The sequence below is a fragment of the Scomber japonicus genome, chromosome 15, assembly GCF_027409825.1.
Source record: "Scomber japonicus isolate fScoJap1 chromosome 15, fScoJap1.pri, whole genome shotgun sequence".
NCBI lineage: Eukaryota > Metazoa > Chordata > Actinopteri > Scombriformes > Scombridae > Scomber > Scomber japonicus.
The window spans coordinates 6,110,815-6,130,774 of record NC_070592.1 but is presented as its reverse complement, the minus strand read 5'-3'; the positions used below and the strand labels follow the sequence as shown (position 1 = coordinate 6,130,774).

The 19,960-nt window shown below is 36.6% G+C and overlaps 1 protein-coding gene across 1 annotated transcript in view; it reads right to left on the bottom strand.

The window, feature by feature from the left end:
• The window catches only part of LOC128374428 (major histocompatibility complex class I-related gene protein-like), a 65,768-nt gene extending 46,873 nt beyond the window's left edge, over positions 1–18,895 (bottom strand). Inside the window, exons 1-2 of the mRNA XM_053334693.1 lie at positions 18,783–18,895; positions 8,474–8,740 (exon numbers count right to left, since the gene is read on the bottom strand). Of these exons, the coding sequence (XP_053190668.1) occupies positions 8,474–8,740; positions 18,783–18,834 (319 nt within the window). The 5' untranslated portion in view covers positions 18,835–18,895. The remainder of the gene's footprint in view (positions 1–8,473; positions 8,741–18,782) is intronic.
• Between the last annotated feature and the right edge of the window lie 1,065 nt (positions 18,896–19,960).

The window sequence follows — 19,960 nt, the reverse complement described above, 5'->3', positions numbered from 1 at the left end:
TCATATCTCTCTATCTTATATGATGGCGGACGTAGCAGCATGCTCCTCAGGTGTTTGAGCTCCAGAGCTCGATTAAAACCAGAGATTTATAGGACTGTTGACGGTAAAGTCATAGTGGTAGATGAACTTCTACACTTCCTTTCTAGAACATTAAAGTGTAAAGTGAATTAAGACATTTTCTTCTAAACACATTAAATAGGTCATGAATGTATTTCTAAAAAAACACTTAGATTTGTATTGTGGAGCTAGGCTTCACGAACTGTGTTTCAAGATTTCTGTGTTCAGGATTTAGTGGGCGGGTCTGAAAATCACCACTGCATTACGTAACGCGGCAGTGATTGGCATAAACCTGCCCCTGCTGCTGTAGAGGTATAAATACATTCAGCGCATACTACTACTACTACTACTACTACTACTACAGTCTACAGTTAGCCAGTTAGCTGATTTAGCTGCCGAGCTAGCAGCTGAGTTAGCAGCAGAAAGCTCTCAGACGTAACGTCCATGTTTTGGGTTTGTGCCCTGGAGCAGCATGCTGACCACGTTTGTGCTGGCTACATTGCGCCGGGGAGGCAGCAGGATGCGGAGAGCTCTAGTGGTGCGTATGCTAACAGCTCGGCATGGGTGGCCGAAGCTCCAGATGACAAACACCGAGGAAGAGACGCACTGAGACTGCCGCTTCCAACAGTGGAGAGTGCCGCAGCACATCTAGATTAACGACGCACTCACCTGGTATGGAAGTGAATTGTGACCAATATTTTAATTAAAATGCATTTGCAGAAATGCCTTTTCATTTTAAGAATGTGGCTGCATTATTTGCCTCATAAATAAAATTAATCAATCATCCAATTTGCATTTTCATTTTCTTCTTCAAGGCGGCACATTATGTCATAATCAAAAAGAAAACAAAGAGGACATTGCTATTTCGTTTTCGTGGGCTGCCCCACAAAATAGTGCCCATAATTTGAAAACGATTTGGCAATCTGCAGGAAAGTGACATCAGTAGCCGCTCTTCTTCAGCCCATTTTTGAATACAAGAAAAGTACAAATGCAAAAATTAAATATGTAATACGTTTCATTAGTAAAAACGAACAAACTCTGAGGGGTGACTCCATGACCAAGACACAGTAATGGAGTCAGACAGGGGAGCATCTTATCTCCTATTCAGTTTAATTTCTACATGAACAAGTTATCTAAACAGTTATGCACATGTAAAACTGGTTGTATGGGTTGCAGTAAAGTGGTGAACCATCTTATGTACATGGACGTGTGATTCTTAGTCCGAGCTCAGCCGGTCTCCAACAGCTCCTTAATGTGTGTTCTATATATGGGGGATATATGGGGAACAATATGATGTGAAGTATAACAGTGCAAAAAGTGTTATACTTTATTATGATCTGCAGAACTAAGGAAGATAAACATATGGCTTTCCCTGACTTTAAATTGTCATGTAATGTTCTGAATATCTGCAGTGTAGTGAAATATCACGTGATCACAGATCTATCTCTGAACTTACTCACTTCTACATAAATTCCTGCACTCTCTGATCCTCTTCTGCCATCGAGGTCTCAGTTCCATCTGCCAACCACCATGAGGTCAAAAGAAGATCATCAGGGTCTCACTCTACAATCTTCATGACATCTACAACGACAGATGCAGGAAGAAAGCCCTCTGCATGTGAAGGACTGTCACCATCCACCTCATGGACTGTCTGACCTTCTGCCTTCTGGCAAGAGATGTTGCTCCATTAAAGCAAAGACAGCCAGGATGTCCAACAGTTTCTTCCCACAGGCCATTAGAATTATAAATATAAATAATCACTCCTGCTTTTATGTCTGTCTTAGTTTAGGATACGTTATTGTTTATATATATATATATATGGGTGGAATGACAATAAACAAACTTGAACTTGAACTTGTGTGTGTGTGTGTGTGTGTGTTCACATTTGTTTACAACTATTCAAAAAACAGAATGAAAGCAAAAACAAACCTCCAGTTTGGTTGAAGCGCTGCTTCAAATTTTGAATGTGGCCTTTGTAGATCTGGTGGTGACCCCTTAAGATGTCAGTTCGACCCTCCCAGTATTGTGGATCATTTTCTGTGACTTTGTACACCCAGTCCTGTTTGGGTACTGCTTTCTCGGTGTTGCTGTCATAGTGAGCAACCTGAACTTCATTAAATGTCCCAACAGCCACAAACTCTGGGAAGTTTGGGACTTGAGAGGACGCAGAGTAGAAAAACTTGAGAGAGTGAATCACTGCAAGAAAAAGTTCATGTCATCATTTCAGTTTTCTGAATTAGAGTTTTATAAAAAAAAACTTTTACATCAAATCAAATTAATTTTTGTGCACAGAATCAGAAGAAGCTACAGTACATCCTCCTGATAATCTCTGTTGTGTCAATAATTAATTAATGAAATTGATGCGTAAACTTTGCTCCAGATTTATTTTTTATTATTACATTAAGAAATAAAATATTAAAGCAGTCACTTATTGACACATCAGATGATTCACATGACTGACTTTCATTGATAGATGTATTCTTGTTTTCTTTTTCTCCTGCTGGATTTATTTTCAGTGTGAATTAAACTCCAGTTTAGTTTCCAGTTAGTGGAGACATTTATTCTTCAGGATGCATCATTAGTAGCGTCTGCTGCTCATTATTGTTTTACTTTGAAATGTGAAACCACAAACCTGTGACTAACTATATATCAGTTGTTGTTTGGCTTTTTTTCAGTTTTTCTCAAAAACTGTGATAATAATTATGTTTTATTTGCTATTTTTGAGGTAAAATTGCAAGTAAAGGAAAATAATGTGATAGGAATGTATTATAATCAGTGTTGGGCATGTTACTTTTAAAAAGTAATTAGTTATAGTTACAGTTACTTCTCCCAAAAAGTAACTGAGTTAGTAACTGAATTACTCCATTATAAAAGTAACTAGTTACCAGGGAAAGTAACTATTGCGTTACTTTAAAAAATAATATTTTTTTAAAAAAAAAGTATAAATATGTTTGTGTTTTTGGCCACAAGTTTTGTAGTGGCATGTGCCGTTGAGAGGTGCTTCATTAGGTTAGAGTTGCTTGTAACGGACGTGGACAAATACTTGGCTCTGATACATAATGTACATTTCACATGTATGTTCCTGCCTTTTACCTCAAGGAGATTAAAGTACTGTCTGTACTTCCAGTTTAAAAACGCAACCTTTTCCTCCTCCTAAATTATAGGGCCATATTAAGTAGGCTATATAAGTCAGCAAAAAATACTGACCTGGAAGGGGGGGGGGGGGGGGGGGGGTAATATTCCGAGAAAGAAACTCTGAATTTCTGAGATTAAAGTTGTAATTTGTGAGAAAAAAATCTCAGAAAATTGGGAGTGAAAAACTCAGAAAAAAGGTATTTTATTCTGTCAAGCAATCACCTCACTTTATAACACTAGAGAGAAGTCATTTCTGCATTGATCTAATTGTACTTTTCAGTTGGGTTTAACAATAAGAAGAAACTTGTGTAACCGAGTGTTATACTTAAATGTGTTATAAAATTAAAACACAGAAGCTGCTGCTTTAACAGGACGGCCACACATTCATTACTCTTCACTTTTCTGATCACACGTCAATTGCTGCACATCCACACACACTCACTTCGGTTCTACTCCTACAAAGTAAAATCACATCTACGTGCTCAACCGGAATAAGTCAGGGAACTTGACATCTATAATACTATAAAACAAGCCTTAAACTCCTACACATGTAAAGCTGACAAAAAGAAAAAAACTATAATGACTCACCTGCTGCTGCGCTGTGTAGACCCAGGAGGACCAGAAAAATCTGTAATTTTACTGTCGATTGATATGTTTTTTTTAATCTACGGATACACGGACTGCTCCTCCTGTGTGCCATGTCGCTGATCTGAGGTTTGTACTGGCAGCAGCCCTGCTTTCAGCCTCCTTCTGAGCCAATGAGAATTCAGTTTGAGACTAACGTGACTTAAATCTGGGTTAAACTGGTCTAAACAGGTTATGAACGAAAGTGAAAGTAACATTTGCTTGTTGTAGCGTGGACTCTCGCGTGGAGAGGCATGCGAGGCTTTATTTTGGGTTTGTTTGTGCATGGAAGTCCTATTACAGCATATATAATTATACCTGTAATATAACATGTATAATGTTTTGTAGGTTAATGTAATATTAAGTGCAGAGATGTGTTGACTTTCTGGGAAGTCAGAGGTCATTGGCAGCTACAGATCATCACTTAAAAGTTATTTATTTAAAACATATTACTGTGTGCAGTGATACCATGTTAATATAATTAGATGTATGAAAGCGGCTTAAACAGCCTGTCCTCTGAACTGTTGAAGGGAAACCACCTGAGGACATCTGACTCTATAGAATAAAATAATAAAAACATTATGATGATAAATTAATATGTGTTCATTACATTAGGAGAAATTAAGTAAACTTAAATCCATTGAAATATATTTTGTGTTACTGAACAGTGTCACTGCCTCTTGAAACAAAATAAAACCTTTAACAAACCTGAACTCCTGAAAATACCTTAAACTGTGAAGCTCAAATAAACAAACACGTCTTCACTGGGTTTCCAGAGGCTTTTTATTCATTTATAAAACACTTATCTGTAACAATTTGTAAACAAAATGAGATGTTACACTCTCATTTACACCAATATCCTCAATAATAATAAAGACAGAATGGGTACCAAAGACAAATAACTAATAAATAGGAGCCATGAAAGAGATTAGAGAGATATTAAACAAAAAATGTATTGAGTAACAGTAAACACATGATAATAAAAATAGTTTTCAGCTTTAATAATTTACTATCTACTCATAATATTTGGTGTAAAAGTGAAGAACAAAATCCAGCTCCCCGTGTAAAACTGTACAATAAAAACTAAATAAGCTGACTGTAAAGTTAACACCACTGTAAACATCTGTACAGATTCAACATCATTTACACACCATCAGAGAGAGATTTGACCTGCTGCACAATGACATGACACATTGGCCTCCAACAAGACCGGTGTTCAACCAAAGTCTGCTTCAGTTTAGCCAAATATTCATAGCTGAGTATAAATTCAAACAGCAGATTCTGTTTATGGACATTAAGAAACAAACATGATGTGACTCTGAGCTCTTTCTTGTTTCTCTGCTCATGTTTTTGGTCTCTGGAAGCTGCTGCAGTGACAAAATAAAACATCTGCAGAAACAGCCGGACAGCTTCTCTCCAGATGTGTTTAACTCACACAGTGAAGGAAAGAGTGATGCTTCTAGCTATGACTGTCACACATGTAACAGAAAACAAACTGCATTTAACATCAGCTACAGCAGGAATGAAGCAGGAATGGGAAAAAAAGAAAAAGAATTACTGGAGTTCATCTTCCTCTTCTGATCTTGGCTGGTTTCCTGTTCAGACAATGAACAGACAAACAAGGTGCAATATTGAATCTGTTAGTGCATGTAATGAAGTCTGTTTAACTGCATTCAACATGAGATCATGAGATATTTTTTTGGTTATTAGTTTAATTTGTCTGACTTCTTAAATATTCTTAAATCTAAAACATTTGGTACCTGGTGGACTTCATCATCAGGCAAGTTATGCAACTAAAAGGGCCCCAAACAGCTTTAGATTTATTATGATCTTTAGATATGAAAGATATTGAATTATGTTATTTTTTCAATTCATTAAACGAAACAACCAGACAACCTGACATAAAATATTACAAGACAAAGCAGATAAAACTACCAAACCTTTAATATTTAAGATACTTACTGTTGGCAGGTTCAAATCCTGAAATAAAATAAAAATGTCAGTTATTTAATCAAAATTTATGAAAGAACACAAAGAGAAAACATCACTATCTGTGTCATTATTACAATATGTCAACTAATTGTATGTCAAATATTTACACTTTATGGACTTTTTATCACCAGAATTCAAACTATATGATGTTATAACAACATTAACACCATCATTTGTCTCTCACCATTATTGTTCTTCTTCCAGAGGAGGAATCCAACGATGCCGGCTACCAGGAGCAGCAGTACAACAACAACTCCAACGACAGCACCAAGAGGGAAACCTGAAGAACCTGAAGAACCTGAAACCAAAACAGAACATTTAACTTAGTTTATCTCACTCTTTCATCACTTAATGGATCAGATTTCATTTATTAACACAACTTTACTCATTTAAGTTTTCAAAAGGAAGTCAAAAGAAGAAGACAAACATGTTGATGCTGAGTGTGTTTTAGTGAACAATCAGTGTTGGGAGTTAAAACCACAAAGTTTTACAGTAATCTCATTAGTTTGAACAGAAACACAGACGTGTAAAACATTACTGTTTGAATTTTAGTATTTATATTAAAATACTGACCTGATGAAAACTGTGTTACAGTGTTGATCATAATTATGCTTTGACAGGCTAAATTGAAACTTGTGTAAATATCTAATAAATAACGGTGCCTTCAACTGCTGTAAGAGCACTTGTGTGAGGGGAAAACAGAAATAAAGAAGTAGATGTTAGAGGAGGCTTGATGCTCTGACATGTGGAAATATCCTTCATTTGGAAAAATAAAACAAAATAAAAACTCCTCATGAAATGACACCCAGAGGGACAAATAAAATCTAGATGACTAAGAAAACAGAGACAAACAACTCAAAAAAACACTGAAGGAGACAAACAACCCGATCAATCACACATAAGACAAAAAACTTCAAATCAGATGAAAGTAAACTAAATGTCTTTCACACCTCCATCACTTCTGATTCCAGTCTTACCTTCATTAGATTTGATAACAGCTTTGTCCAGTTTGGTGATGATGTCGTTCTTCACAACAGAGAGATGAAACACACATTCGTACCTCCTCCAGTCTTCAGGTGTGATTGATGAAAGGTTCAGGTCAACACTCATCTGGAAGGATCCATCATGGTTGGGGAGGATCTCTCCAAGTTCCACATCCTCATGAAGCTCCTCTCCATCTCTCCTCCAGAATATGTCGGCTCTGTCAGGGTAGAAACCTGTAGCGAAGCAGCTGACTGGAGAGGAGGGAGTCTTCTGGAGGAGAGACACTGAGGGAAGGTCTGGAGAGTAAAGACAAAGACAGTTTATAGTTTCTTTATTATTATTTACAGTATATTATTATTGTTGTTGTTTGGTGTAATGTATTTAAATGCATTAGTAACACTGTGACGTGCAAATAAACCTCAATGAAGTCTGGTTTAGAAACAGGGGGAGGGACAGAGGAGAAGAAAAAGACAGTTGAGGAGAGGTGAGGTGCTGAGGAGGGAGAGACAATCTATTAGTGTTAATAAAATTAAGTTTGTTTTGTTTCATTCAATATGAGATATTTCTGGGTGGGGGGGCAGAGAGATGAAGAAAGGTGAGAGAGAAAATGTGATTCTACCTGTTCTCATTAGAGAGATCCTCCCGTACTTCATTAACTTCTTCAGCAACTCAGGGAACTCCTGGATTAGGGTGAGTTTATGATATGCTAGCTGTGCTTTGTCATTGTTCCAACTGTTTTTGGTGATGACAGCCTGTTGTTTTGGACCGATCCATGTATTTGTCTTCACATCCCACGATAGGAAGTCTTCACCATCGTAACCAACCTGTCTGAATCCATTAATCTCTCCAGTCTCATCGTCCCATTCACAGCCAACCACCCACTGAAAAGTGTGGACACCTGAGAGAGAGATAGAGACAGGGGGTCTGTTCGAAACCGCATACTTTCCTACTACTCATACTAACTCTGACGTCATTTGAAGTATGTAGTGTGTTTCAACTGTGTAGTATGTGATTTAGAGTATGTGAGAAGTTCCTGGATGGTTTACTAGATTCTCCAGAAATGCAGAGTATGCATCAAGAGCTGACTACTCACACTCACATTACCCAAGATGCAACGTGTAAAACCTGAAAAACCTGAAAAAAAAAACTACGTCACAGATCATCACCTCGTGGTTTCAAGTTAGCTGCAGCGAGGGTATGTTCGCTTCCTTTATTCAAAATAAAAGCACCAATTCTATCGTTATGGTTTTCTTAATAAAAGGCAACAGGTGTTTTATTTCATGAAAATGGCTGGAAGTGCGTCACTCGCTACGGCTAACTCCAAATTCACAGGAGCAAAACTTTAAACAGGTGTTATTTGGACAAATTAACGCCACGTTGTGGATCTAAAGGGCTACTTTACTTTCTCAACTAAAAAGGTTAGAAATGTGGATAAAGTGGTATATTTACAGAGTTAGACCTAAAATCAGGTAGGGACAAAATGCATTGTGGGTTATCGTGTAGTTTACTACAGTGTAAACGGTCTTCTTACTATCTGGTCATTTAGTGTGTAGTGAGTAGGATGGAAGTATGTAGTATAGAAGTATGTATGTAGTATGCGTTTTCGAACACAGCCACAGACTGCAGTAAACCAGAGTGAGATCTCAGCATTTTATCAGCAAACAGTAAAACATGAACAAACCTCCAGTTTGGTTGAAGCGATGCTTTAAAGTTTCAAAGTAGCCTTTGAAGAGCTGCTGGTAACCAAACAATCTGGCAGTGTACGTCTTCCAGAACTGAGGTTCATCTTCTGCGACTCTGTTCATCCAGTCCTGTTTGGGTACTAGTCTCATGGTGTTGCTGTCATAGTGATATATCTGAACATCATCAACCATCCCAACAGCTACTAACTCTGGGAAGTTTGGGACTTCAGAGGACACAGTGAAGAAATTCTTCATAGAGTGAATCACTGTAAGAAAAAAATCATGTCATGATTTCAGTTTTCTGAGTTATAGTTTTATAAATAACTTTTACATAAAGTAAAATATTTTTCTGATTTTTTTCCTGATAATCTCTGTTGTATCAATCATTAATGAAATTGATGCAAAAATGTTGCTCCAGATATATTAATGATGATTCATGTCTCTCTCTCTCTCTCTCTCTCTCTCTCTCTCTCTCTCTGAGAATTAAGACTATTTGTTTATTTAACCTGATGGTTGAATTATCTCCAGCCCTGCCTTCTGCTCTGTAGCCATTCAAGTTCAACACAAATGAAACCTCCCCTCCACTACCCCAATATTATCAAACTCTCATAGTTTACAACAAATTAAACAGTGTTCAATAAAGAACATTAGATCATTGATTAGCTTTTCACATGTGTGCAACAAGTGAAGAAAGTCTCATTTAAGTCACATGACTGGCTAACTTGTCAATCCATTGCCATCCAGTGGTCAATTGTTGGTTCTATGAAAGAAAACAATTAATATCTTTAAGAGTGAGATACAGATATTTTAGATCATACAGTTGTCTGTGTTTGCAAACGTGTGCTACCACTTCATTTGTAGCTTGAAAGGCTAAGGAGCAGAAGGAAGGACTGGAGATCATTCTAACCATCAAGTTAAACAAACTAATAAATAGAGAGAAAGAGAGAGTGTAGGGGTTTGTTTGTGTGTGCTCAGGTCTTTAAGAAATTATTTAAAAGGACACACTAGTAAGACTAAGTGCAATGAAAGCGTGACAATTCATATCCAATAAAGGAAACTTAAATAAAGTGATATTAGTATATTGTAACGTTATCAGTAAAGGTTTTTTTCTTACCAGGCCAATAACATAGAAACCAACCAACCAATCATTACGTTATTGGCAAAAACTTATTACGTTATTGGTTCAGAACTTACGTTTATTACATTAAAAGACGGGCAACATGATGACGTTATCGGCCGTTATTGCGTTATTGGCTGCTTATATTTTGTTGTATTTTAGTTATATGTTCACTGTTTGCTTTATTTATAGTGTGTTGGACTATTTTGTCCAAAACGCGCTCGGACCGAGTCGATCTAAATGTCCGGATAAATTAAGATAAGATTAATGAACGCGTTGCACAGACTGGATTTAAAGTGAACTTTAACATAATGAGTTTGTGACTTTTTAAACACTAATACAAACTGAAAAGAAGTCAGAGAACTTCACATCAAATACTATGAAAGAAATCTTAAGTTCGTATCACCATGTGTAAAAGCTTTTTCTTAAACCATCAACCGACCCAAAAAACTATATTAACTAACCTGCTGCTGTGCTGTGTAGACCCAGGAGGACCAGAAAAACCAAGATCTTCATTCTGAACTACAGAATCTACAACTTTACTGTCAGATGTTTTTTATTCAGAGACACATGGACTGCTTCTCTTGAGAGTCACACTGCTTACCTGAGGGTTGGGCAGGTAAATACGCTCACCTGAGCCAGTGAGAATCTAGTATTAGACCAACGTCACTTAAACTGACACAAACAGGTTATTAAGGAATGTGAAATTAATACTTGTTTGTTTAGCCCATGTTACAAAGGGTAGAGAGGCGTGTGAGGCTTTATTTGGGTTTCTTAGCTTTATCAGTGTGTGTTAGTCATATGATAATACTTGTAATATAACATGTATAATATTTTGTAGGCTAATGTAATATAAAGTGCTGACTTTCTTGGAGGTCAGAGGTCACTGTCAGCTACAGAGCAGCACTCTGGAGCTTGTGGGGCCACAGTAATGTGTTATTCTTCTTTTTTTGTTCTGTGTGGGTGGATGTTCTGGGGTTCAGTGGGAGGAACTAAGACACCAATGAGTGAAACATGGATGCAGTTAAGGGAACTAAGATTCACCCACTGAGGCTTGAACTCTCTTTAACGCTCTTCCAGCTCAATGATGATGGATACTTACGTTTAATGCTGAGTTTACCTTTACAGAGGAGTCAGCCGGCTCTGTTTAACAGCAGGCTGCAGCTCCCTCCAGTGGAAGAAATTAAAACTGCACCAGTTCACGACAGACCAGTGTACTGCAGGAGACATACAGTATGATGATCCAGAAAATATTTAGCTACTACTAATAATAATAATAGTAAATAAAATAAATTCAAATATATAAATCATTTCATTTTCAAACCAAAGTGTGTTTCTGTGTCCATATTAAAAAAAAACAGGAAAGTTTGGACATACTTTCCCATTCACATCAACAAGAAAGTCTCTCTAAACTTTTGACTGGTACTTTATATTTGAAAAGTTTAAATTATGTACACTGTGGTCAAATGTATGCTGGTATTTTTTCATGGTTAGAGACTCTTAGGGAAAAGGGAAATCTTAATGCTGCAGCACACAGTCACATTATAGACAATACTGTTCTTTATGGCCACAGTTTGCTGAGGAATTCTTCCAGTTTCAAGATGACAACGACACAATGCACAGAGCTAGGTCCATAAAGAGGCCAGTTTGGTGTGAACAAAAAATATTCTCTATTGATTCTGTGGCGTAGCAAATGGGAACAAATCCTTGCAGACAGGTTCAAAAATCTTTTAGAAAGCCCTCCCAGAAGAGATGAGGCAGTTATAGCAGCATTTTAGTACCAAATATTTTTGAATGACATGTTAAACAATCCTGTACGGGTGTAAACCAGTGAACTATGAAGTGGTTAGTCTATTTAATTATAATCAGTGTTACTCCATGTGTGGAAATAAAGAACAAAAGAAACAAGAACAGAAAGTGTTACTGACAAAGTTTCTCTGCAGACATTAGGTCGAGGTCAAAGGTTATTCAATGTCTCTCATTTATTACATGTCTAGTAATAATACAACTGGACAGTATTAAAGGAACTCTGGTTTATTTTCACAATGAAATTTCATGCTGAGGTCAAAAGAAACAGGAATGATTAAAGTATTAAAACATTACTCAACAAGATAAAACCACTGACACAAATGTAATTCATGAAATGGTGTTAATAGCTTTATAGTAGGATAGACTTCTATTATTTTATTGAAGTGAGACATTTTGACACTAATTCTCTTTAAAGACTGTGACTAAAGGTTGTACTTTAGTGTATTAGGCTAATAAATAATTTTAAAATATATACATACTTTAAAGATGCAATTATACAAAAATATATACTCTTATGGATGAATACTGTAGTGTATAAACGTTTGTACCCCAAATATAACATGTCAGTTGATCAAAAATATAATAACAAAGGAGCTACAACTGCGGCAGCCACAAGTGATGAGTGTAGTTTCAATGGCCAGGACAAGTTTTGTTCAGTCGTCTGTTTCTGTTTTCTCTTTCAAGAATATATAAATGTCTCAACAGGATTTGGAAACACTTGTCGATGCATTTATCTTCAGTAAATTCAACTGCTGTAACGGTGTGTTCATGGTTCTTTTTAAAAAGTCAATCAGAGAGCTGCAGCTGATTCAGAGTGCTGTTGATCGGGTCCTCACAAAGACCAAGAAGGTGGATCATATCACTCCAGTTTTCTCTTCTCTTTACACTGAAAGATGAAATTAGGACAGTCAATTGAAACACAGTTTAGAGTCACACACACATCACCAGACTGACCGATTTTCACTCCCCAAGGCAAATGTACAGTACTATATGAAACAATGAAAACATGTAGGTCTTTACAAGTGTTACTGACTAAATTAACACAGAAATCAATAGTTAAAAAGCATGTAAGGAAACACCAATCAACATTATATTTGCAGGATTTTTTGCATGTCTTATTCATACAGACAGGTGACAAATTAAAGGAAAACCCAACATTAAGTGTCTTTGTAAGGTGTTGGGCCACCACCTGTTGCCTGAACAGCTTTAATGCTCCTTGGTATTGATTCTATAACTCTGAACTCTACTGGAGGGATGAACACCATTCTTCCAAAAGATATTTCCTCATTTAGTGTTTGGATGATGGTGTCACATGTTTAACAGAAGACAACCTGCATTTAACAGCAGTCACAGCACAGGAATGAAGTAGGAATGCAGGTTCAGGTTCAGTTATTTCAATCTCAGTTCAATTAAGGGTTTGTGAAATTTTGCCCTTTGTTCTAAACCAGAAGCAGAAATTCTGTTAAAAATATTTTTTGAGGGGACAGTCATTTATTTAAGTCCATCTTCCTCTTCTCACCTTCGCTGGTTTCCTGTTAAGACGACATGAAACCAGTCTGTTGGTGTTCATATAATGAAGTCTGTTTCATGTCATTCAGTATGAGGTATTTCTGGGTACATTCATTTTGGTTATTGGTTGAATATGTTGTCAGACATCAGAGTTATAATAAAAAAACAACATGTCAACATTTTTCTGAAGTTATACTGGATCTCACACTGAGAAATACTTCATTAGACTGACTTCTTAAATCTAAAACATTCTGTGCCTAGTGGACTTTATCATCAGGCAAGTTAGGCAACTGTCTGGGGCTTTAGATTTATTATGATGTTTAGATATGAAAAATATTGACTCATGTTACTACTCTAACTTGTTTAACCCCGAAAAATAACCTGACACATAAAATGTTGCTGGTTAAATTACGCATTCAGATTTTACTCACAGAACACAACTATTGAAATATGATGCATTATTATACATTAAACTAACAAGAATTATATAAAACTGTTCAAATTACAGTAAGTTTAAGTACACTGTGGTAATAATACTTCTCTCTCTTTCACTCTTTACAATTACTTTCCTGTGTAGTATGAAGGAATATACTCTTAATAGTTAATAGTTTTATTTCAGATAAAAATTTTGAGTATTTCTTCCACTACCAATACCAACTTGACGTTGAGAAAAGATAAAAATAAAGAAAGTCAGGGTTGTCTGGGGCCCCAAATCACTGATTTCACCCCTGATCACAAGTTCATGTCCAAACTATGTTTTCACCTTTATAATACAACAGTTTGAGAGACTTTTAGTATTATAAATATTTAGTTCATTAAACTAAAATGACACAATGACGTACTCACAGTCATCATCCAGTATTTTGAACTTCAACTGATGATGACGATGATGATGATGAAGCGTCTGTAGCTGCAAAAAGAAAAGCATTTTGATTTGATATGAAGAGTTTTATCATGAGAGACAAAACTGAACATGAGTGACAAATTACTAATATCTGCCTTTCTGGCAAGTTGTTCATATTTACATTTTAATATATTTCATTATTCTAAAATATCTTTATTTAATGTAATGTAATATAATCAGATAAAACTATCACACATTTAATATTTAAAAGGGTTAGGGTTAGCAGGGTTAGATGTTTTCTGTATTCTGAAATACAGAAAACATCACAAAGACATCAATTTATGAAAGAACACAAAGCATCACTATCTGTGTCATTATTACAATATGTTATTAATTGTTTGTCAAATATTTACACTGTATGGACTTTTTATCACCAGAAGTAAAATATATGATGTTATAACAACATGAACACCAAAACAATAGCACAGACATGTATATTAAATACATCTGTGAAGTAAAAATATAGAAGTAAAAACATCTTTTGTCTCTCACCTTCCTTTCCCTTCTCGTTCTTTTTCCAAAGGAAGAATCCAGCGATGCCGAATACCAGGAGCAGCAGTACAATAACAGCACCAAGAGGGAAATCTGAAGAACCAAAAGAACCAAAACAGAACATGTAACTTAGTTTATCTCACTCTTTCATCACTTAATGGATCAGATTTCATTTATTAACACAATTTTACTCATTTAAGTTTTCAAATGGAAGTCAAAAGAAGAAGACAACCATGTTGATGCTGAGTGTGTTTTAGTGAACAATCAGTGTTGGGAGTTAAAACCACAAAGTTTTACAGTAATCTCATTAGTTTGAACAGAAACACAGACGTGTAAAACATTACTGTTTGAATTTTAGTATTTATATTACAATACTGACCTGATGAAAACTTTGTTACAGTGTTGATCATAATTATACTTTGACAGGCTAAATTTAAACTTGTGTAAATATCCAATAAATAATGTTGCCTTCAACTGCTGTAAGAGCACTTGCTAGGGGAAAACAGAAATAAAGAAGTAGATGTTAGAGGAGGCTTGATGCTCTGATATGTGGAAATATCCTTCATTTGAAAAAATAAAACATATTAAAAACTTCTCATGAATTCTTCTGATGTCCAAAGAGACAAATAAAATCTAGATGACTAAGAAAACAGAGACAAACAACTAAAGAAAACACTGAAGAAGACAAACGACCCGATCAATCACAAATGAGACAAAAAATTCAAATCTGGTGAAAGTAAACTAAATGTGTTTCTCACCTCCATCTCTTCCATCACCAGGTTTGCTCCAGTTTGTCTGAATCGTTGTTTTGTCCAGTTTGGTGATGATGTCGTCCTTCACACCAGAGAGATGAAACACACATTCGTACCTCCTCCAGTCTTCAGGTGTGACTGATGAAAGGTCCAGATCAACACTCATCTGGAAGGATCCATCATGGTTGGGGAGGATCTCTCCAAGTTCCACGTTCTCATGAAGCTCCTCTCCATCTTTCCTCCAGAACATCTTGGCTCTGTCAGGGTAGAAACCTGTAGCGAAGCAGCTGACTGGAGAGGAGGGAGTCTTCTGGAGGAGAGACACTGAGGGAAGAACTGGAGAGTAAAGACAAAGACAGTTTATAGTTTCTTTATTATTATTTACAGTATATTATTATTGTTGATGTTTGGTGTAATGTATTTAAATGCATTAGTAACACTATGACATGCAAATAAACCTCATTGAAGTCTGGTTTAGAAACAGAGGGAGGGACAGAGGGGGGAAAAAAGACAGTTGAGAAGAGGTGAGGTGTTGAGGAGGAAGAGACAATCTATTAGTGTTCATATAATGAAGTCTGTTTATTTCATTCAGTATGAGAAATTTCTGGGTAATTTAATTTTGGTTATTGGTTGAATTTGTTTGTCAGACATCAGAGTTATAATAAGAACAACTAAAAGGTCCCCAAACAGCTTTAGATGTATTATGATGTTTTGAAATTAAAAAATATTGTGCTGCTTACCAATAATGTCCGAAACAGTAGTGGAAAGATCTCAAGATACTTTGGGCAAATTAAAGAGGAGAGGAAAAGGGAGGGGGGAGGGGGCAAAGGGGGAGGGGAAGGGGGGGGTTGTTTATTGTTAGTTATTTATAAATTTAAAGTTATTTTTAATAGTGAAAAGAGAGTAGAGGGAGAGTATTTCTTATTAATGATATCTTACTTTTGTTTTAATGTGTCAACCCCCCCCCCCATAACCCCCGCCCCCCCATTGCGGCCATTTGTAATCCTGACAGAATTGTGAAAAAGATAGAAAATAGAGAAAAGGAGGAGGGAGACAGAGAGATGAAGAGAGGTGAGAGAGAAAGTGAAAGAGAAATGTGTGTAAACTGAGACTCAGCAGGTCTCTGTGTGTTGGTTCATATTTATAGTAATGTTACTGTAAGTTAGAAACAGAGGAGGCATATTAACATTGTTGTGTTCATGAAACTACATCAGGTCATGTGATTCTACCTGTTCTCATCAGAGAGCTCCTCCCATAGTTCAAATACATCTTCAGCAAGTCAGGTAACTCCTGGATGAGGACGTACTTATAATATGCCATGAGTGCTTTGTCATTGTTCCAACTGTCTTTGGTGATGACAGCCTGTTGTTTTGGAGCGATCCATGTATTTGTCTTCACATCCCACGAAAGGAAGTCTTCACCATCATAACCAACCTGTCTGAAACCATTAACATCTCCAGTCTCATCGTCCCATTCACAGCCAAGCATCCACTGAAAAGTGTGGACACCTGAGAGAGAGACAGAGACACAGACTGCAGTAAACCAGAGTGAGATCTCAGCACAGTCAGCTGTCATCAGCTGATATCACATCCTCACCACAGAGACACACTGATCCACACACACCAAAACGCAACATCTACACCTTCTGCTGTTATTGGATGGATGGAAACTACTCACAGCCAAATTTCAACTGGAACGTCCCCTGACCAGCCCTGAATCCAAGATGGCAGCCCCATGTATCAACTGTGTGAAAGTTGTAGTAATATCCTGTTTATCAGCAGTTTTGGCTTATTTGTGTCTCATTAAATATGTCATACACACACAGAACTGTCCAACTATTATCTGTGGACATGTTGCTGAAGTGTTAGTATGAACAACATACAGCAAAATGCATTTATATCAAGTGGTATTGCTATCAGTGTCTAATCTGGCTAAAACTGGTTTTCTAACATTTAAACTGGAATGACACAAACTCAGGTGTAACATTATTCCCAGTTCGAACGCCAAACACACACACTGCTCCAGAAGCTTCCACTGTGTGTGTGTGTGTGTGTGTGTGTGTGTGTGTGTGTGTGTGTGTGTGTGTGATGATGACGATGATGATGATGATGATGATGAAAGAATGAACACCATTTTATCAGTAACAATGAAACATAAACAAACCTCTAGTTTGGTTGAAGCGCTGCTTTAAAGTTTCACTGTAGCCTTTGAAGAGCTGCTGCTTACCCAAACTTCTGGCAGTGTATCTTTCCGAGAACAGTGGATCATCTTCTGTGACTCTGTTCATCCAGTCCTGTTTGGGTACTAGTCTCCTGGTGTTGCTGTCACAGTGATGTATCTGAACATCATCGAGCATCCCAACCAGCACAAACTCTGGGAAGTTTGGGACTTGAGAGGACACAGTGTAGATATACTTCAGAGAGTGAATCACTGTAAGAAAAAGTTCATGTCATCATTTAAGTTTTCTGAATTACAGTTTTATAAATAACTTTTACATCAAGTAAAATAATTTGAAGGACTGGACTAATAAATAGAGAGAAAGAGAGAGTGTAGGGGTTTGTTTGTGTGTGCTCAGGTCTTTAAGAAATTATTTAAAGGACACACTAGTAAGACTAAGTGCAATGAAAGTGTGACACTTCATATCCAATAAAGGAACCTTAAATAAAGTTCAGTGGCAGCTGGTGACACAAATGTTTGAGGGGGGTGCAGTTTGATGGTTGGTGGTCCTAGTGTCAAACAAACCGTAGCACCACTTCATACCATAGCAAAAAAATAGAAATAAGAAAGGAAAACCAATCTAAAAACAACACAACACACTATCATGTCCCCTGGTATGTCTCAGTATAGTATCTCAGACCCACAGAGAGAGGAATAAAAAAAATATAATTAAATATGATAAAATGCCCATTTCACTCACATCACCAAAAGTAACCAGCAGTTAAAGCAGAGTTATCAATAAGGTAAAATGGAAATGGTTAAAAAGAGACCTATACACCTATATTTTAGTTATTGTGTCTTCAGTCCTGTAATATGTTAGTTGTTTCAATACCTAAACATGACAATAGATGGCGCATTAATATACACTGCTGTGATGAAACATAACTTATTTAACTTGTTATTTTAATAATGAGATGTACCCCAAATCAACTGTAATAGTTGCAGCAGCCCCGTGGTAGTGTCTTCCTTTTTAAGATCGGTTTTCCTTTCTTATTTTTATTTTTTTGCTATGGTATGAAGTGGTGCTACGGTTTGTTACTAACCCTCGGACCGCCAACCATCAAACTGCCCCCATAACATTTTTTGTCACCAGCTGCCACTGATAATAACTTCTTATGTTATTGGCAAAAAGTTGTTACGTGATTGGTTCAGGACTTTTATTACGTGTTTGGCGTATTACATTAAAAACGGTCGCTAAAAGTGTGTTTTGCTTTGTTTTATTTTAGTTCTATGTTCACTGTTTTCTTTATAGTGTGTTGGATTATTTTGCTGCGTCACATCTAAAAGTCTTGACATTTAGATTAATGAACACGTTGCACAGACTGGATTCAAAATGAACTTTAACATAATGAGTTTGTGACTATTAAACACTAATACAATCTGAAAAGAAGTCAGGGAACTGCACATTAAATACTATGAAAGAAATCTTAAATTTGTATCACCATGTGTAAACATATAAAGCTTTTTTCTTAAACCATCAACCGACCCAAAACACTATATTAACTCACCTGCTGCTGCGCTGTGTAGACCCAGGAGGACCAGAAAAAACAAGATCTTCATTCTGAACTGCAGAATCTACAACTGTACTGTCAACGGAGATGTTTTTTTAATCCAGAGACACACAGACTGCTCCTCTTGAGAGTCACACTGTTTAACTGAGGGTTGGACCTGAGCCTCCATCTGAGCCAATGAGAATTTAGTGTGAGACCACCGTTACTTAAATCTGGGTTAAATTGACCTAAAAAGGTTATTAAACGAAAGTGAAAATAACATTTGCTTGTTTTTAACCAAGTTATAGAGGGTGGAGAGGCATGCAGGCTTTATTTTGGGTTTGTTAGTTATTATTACAACATATATAATAATACGTGTAATATAACATATCATCTTTTGTATGCTAATGTAATATAAAGTGCAGAGATGTGTTGACTTTCTGGGAGGTCAGAGGTCACTGTCAGCTACAGATCAGCACTCTGGAGCTTGTGGGGCTGCAGTAATGTGTTATTCTTCTTCTTTAGTTCTGTGTGGATGTTCTGGGGTTGAAAAGAGTCCTGATCAAAAATATCAATATCAAACAATGTGGTTTTATTGCTGTTACAGCGACTAAATGTGGTGAATGTTTCCTTCCTTCAAAACTCCAGTTAATGTGCAGCAGTCCAGTTTCTGTAATTCTTTAAAAAGAGATTGATTTAAAACAGGTAAGTGTGTAGTGATACCACGTTGATATACAATTAGATTTATGAAAGCAGCTTATTCATAAACACTCATTCATTCAAAAATAACTTACTGTATGACCCAAACTTTAGTTTCAAAATACTTCAGGACTACATCAGGACAGATCAGATCTTCATTACTTCAGAGTGAAAAACAGCAACCAAAGAAATAAAACCACAACATGAGGAAGACGAGGCAGTTTCTTCATCACTAACATCAGCTCAGCTGTGTCCTACAAGCTAGAAGCTTCTGAACTAATGTGAAACTGTGTACGCTGAAAACTGCTCGACCAAAGAGAAACTGAACACCTCTGTTGATGTTTGGACACCTGATGCTGTTTTTCATTTTGCTGTTGGCACGATTTATCCTCCGTTTCTATTCTCACTTTTACTTTTTGAAGCATAAAATGTTATAGAACTTACTTTTATTTTGAAAAACTCACTATTGTTTCATGTTAACATAAACAAAGCAATAG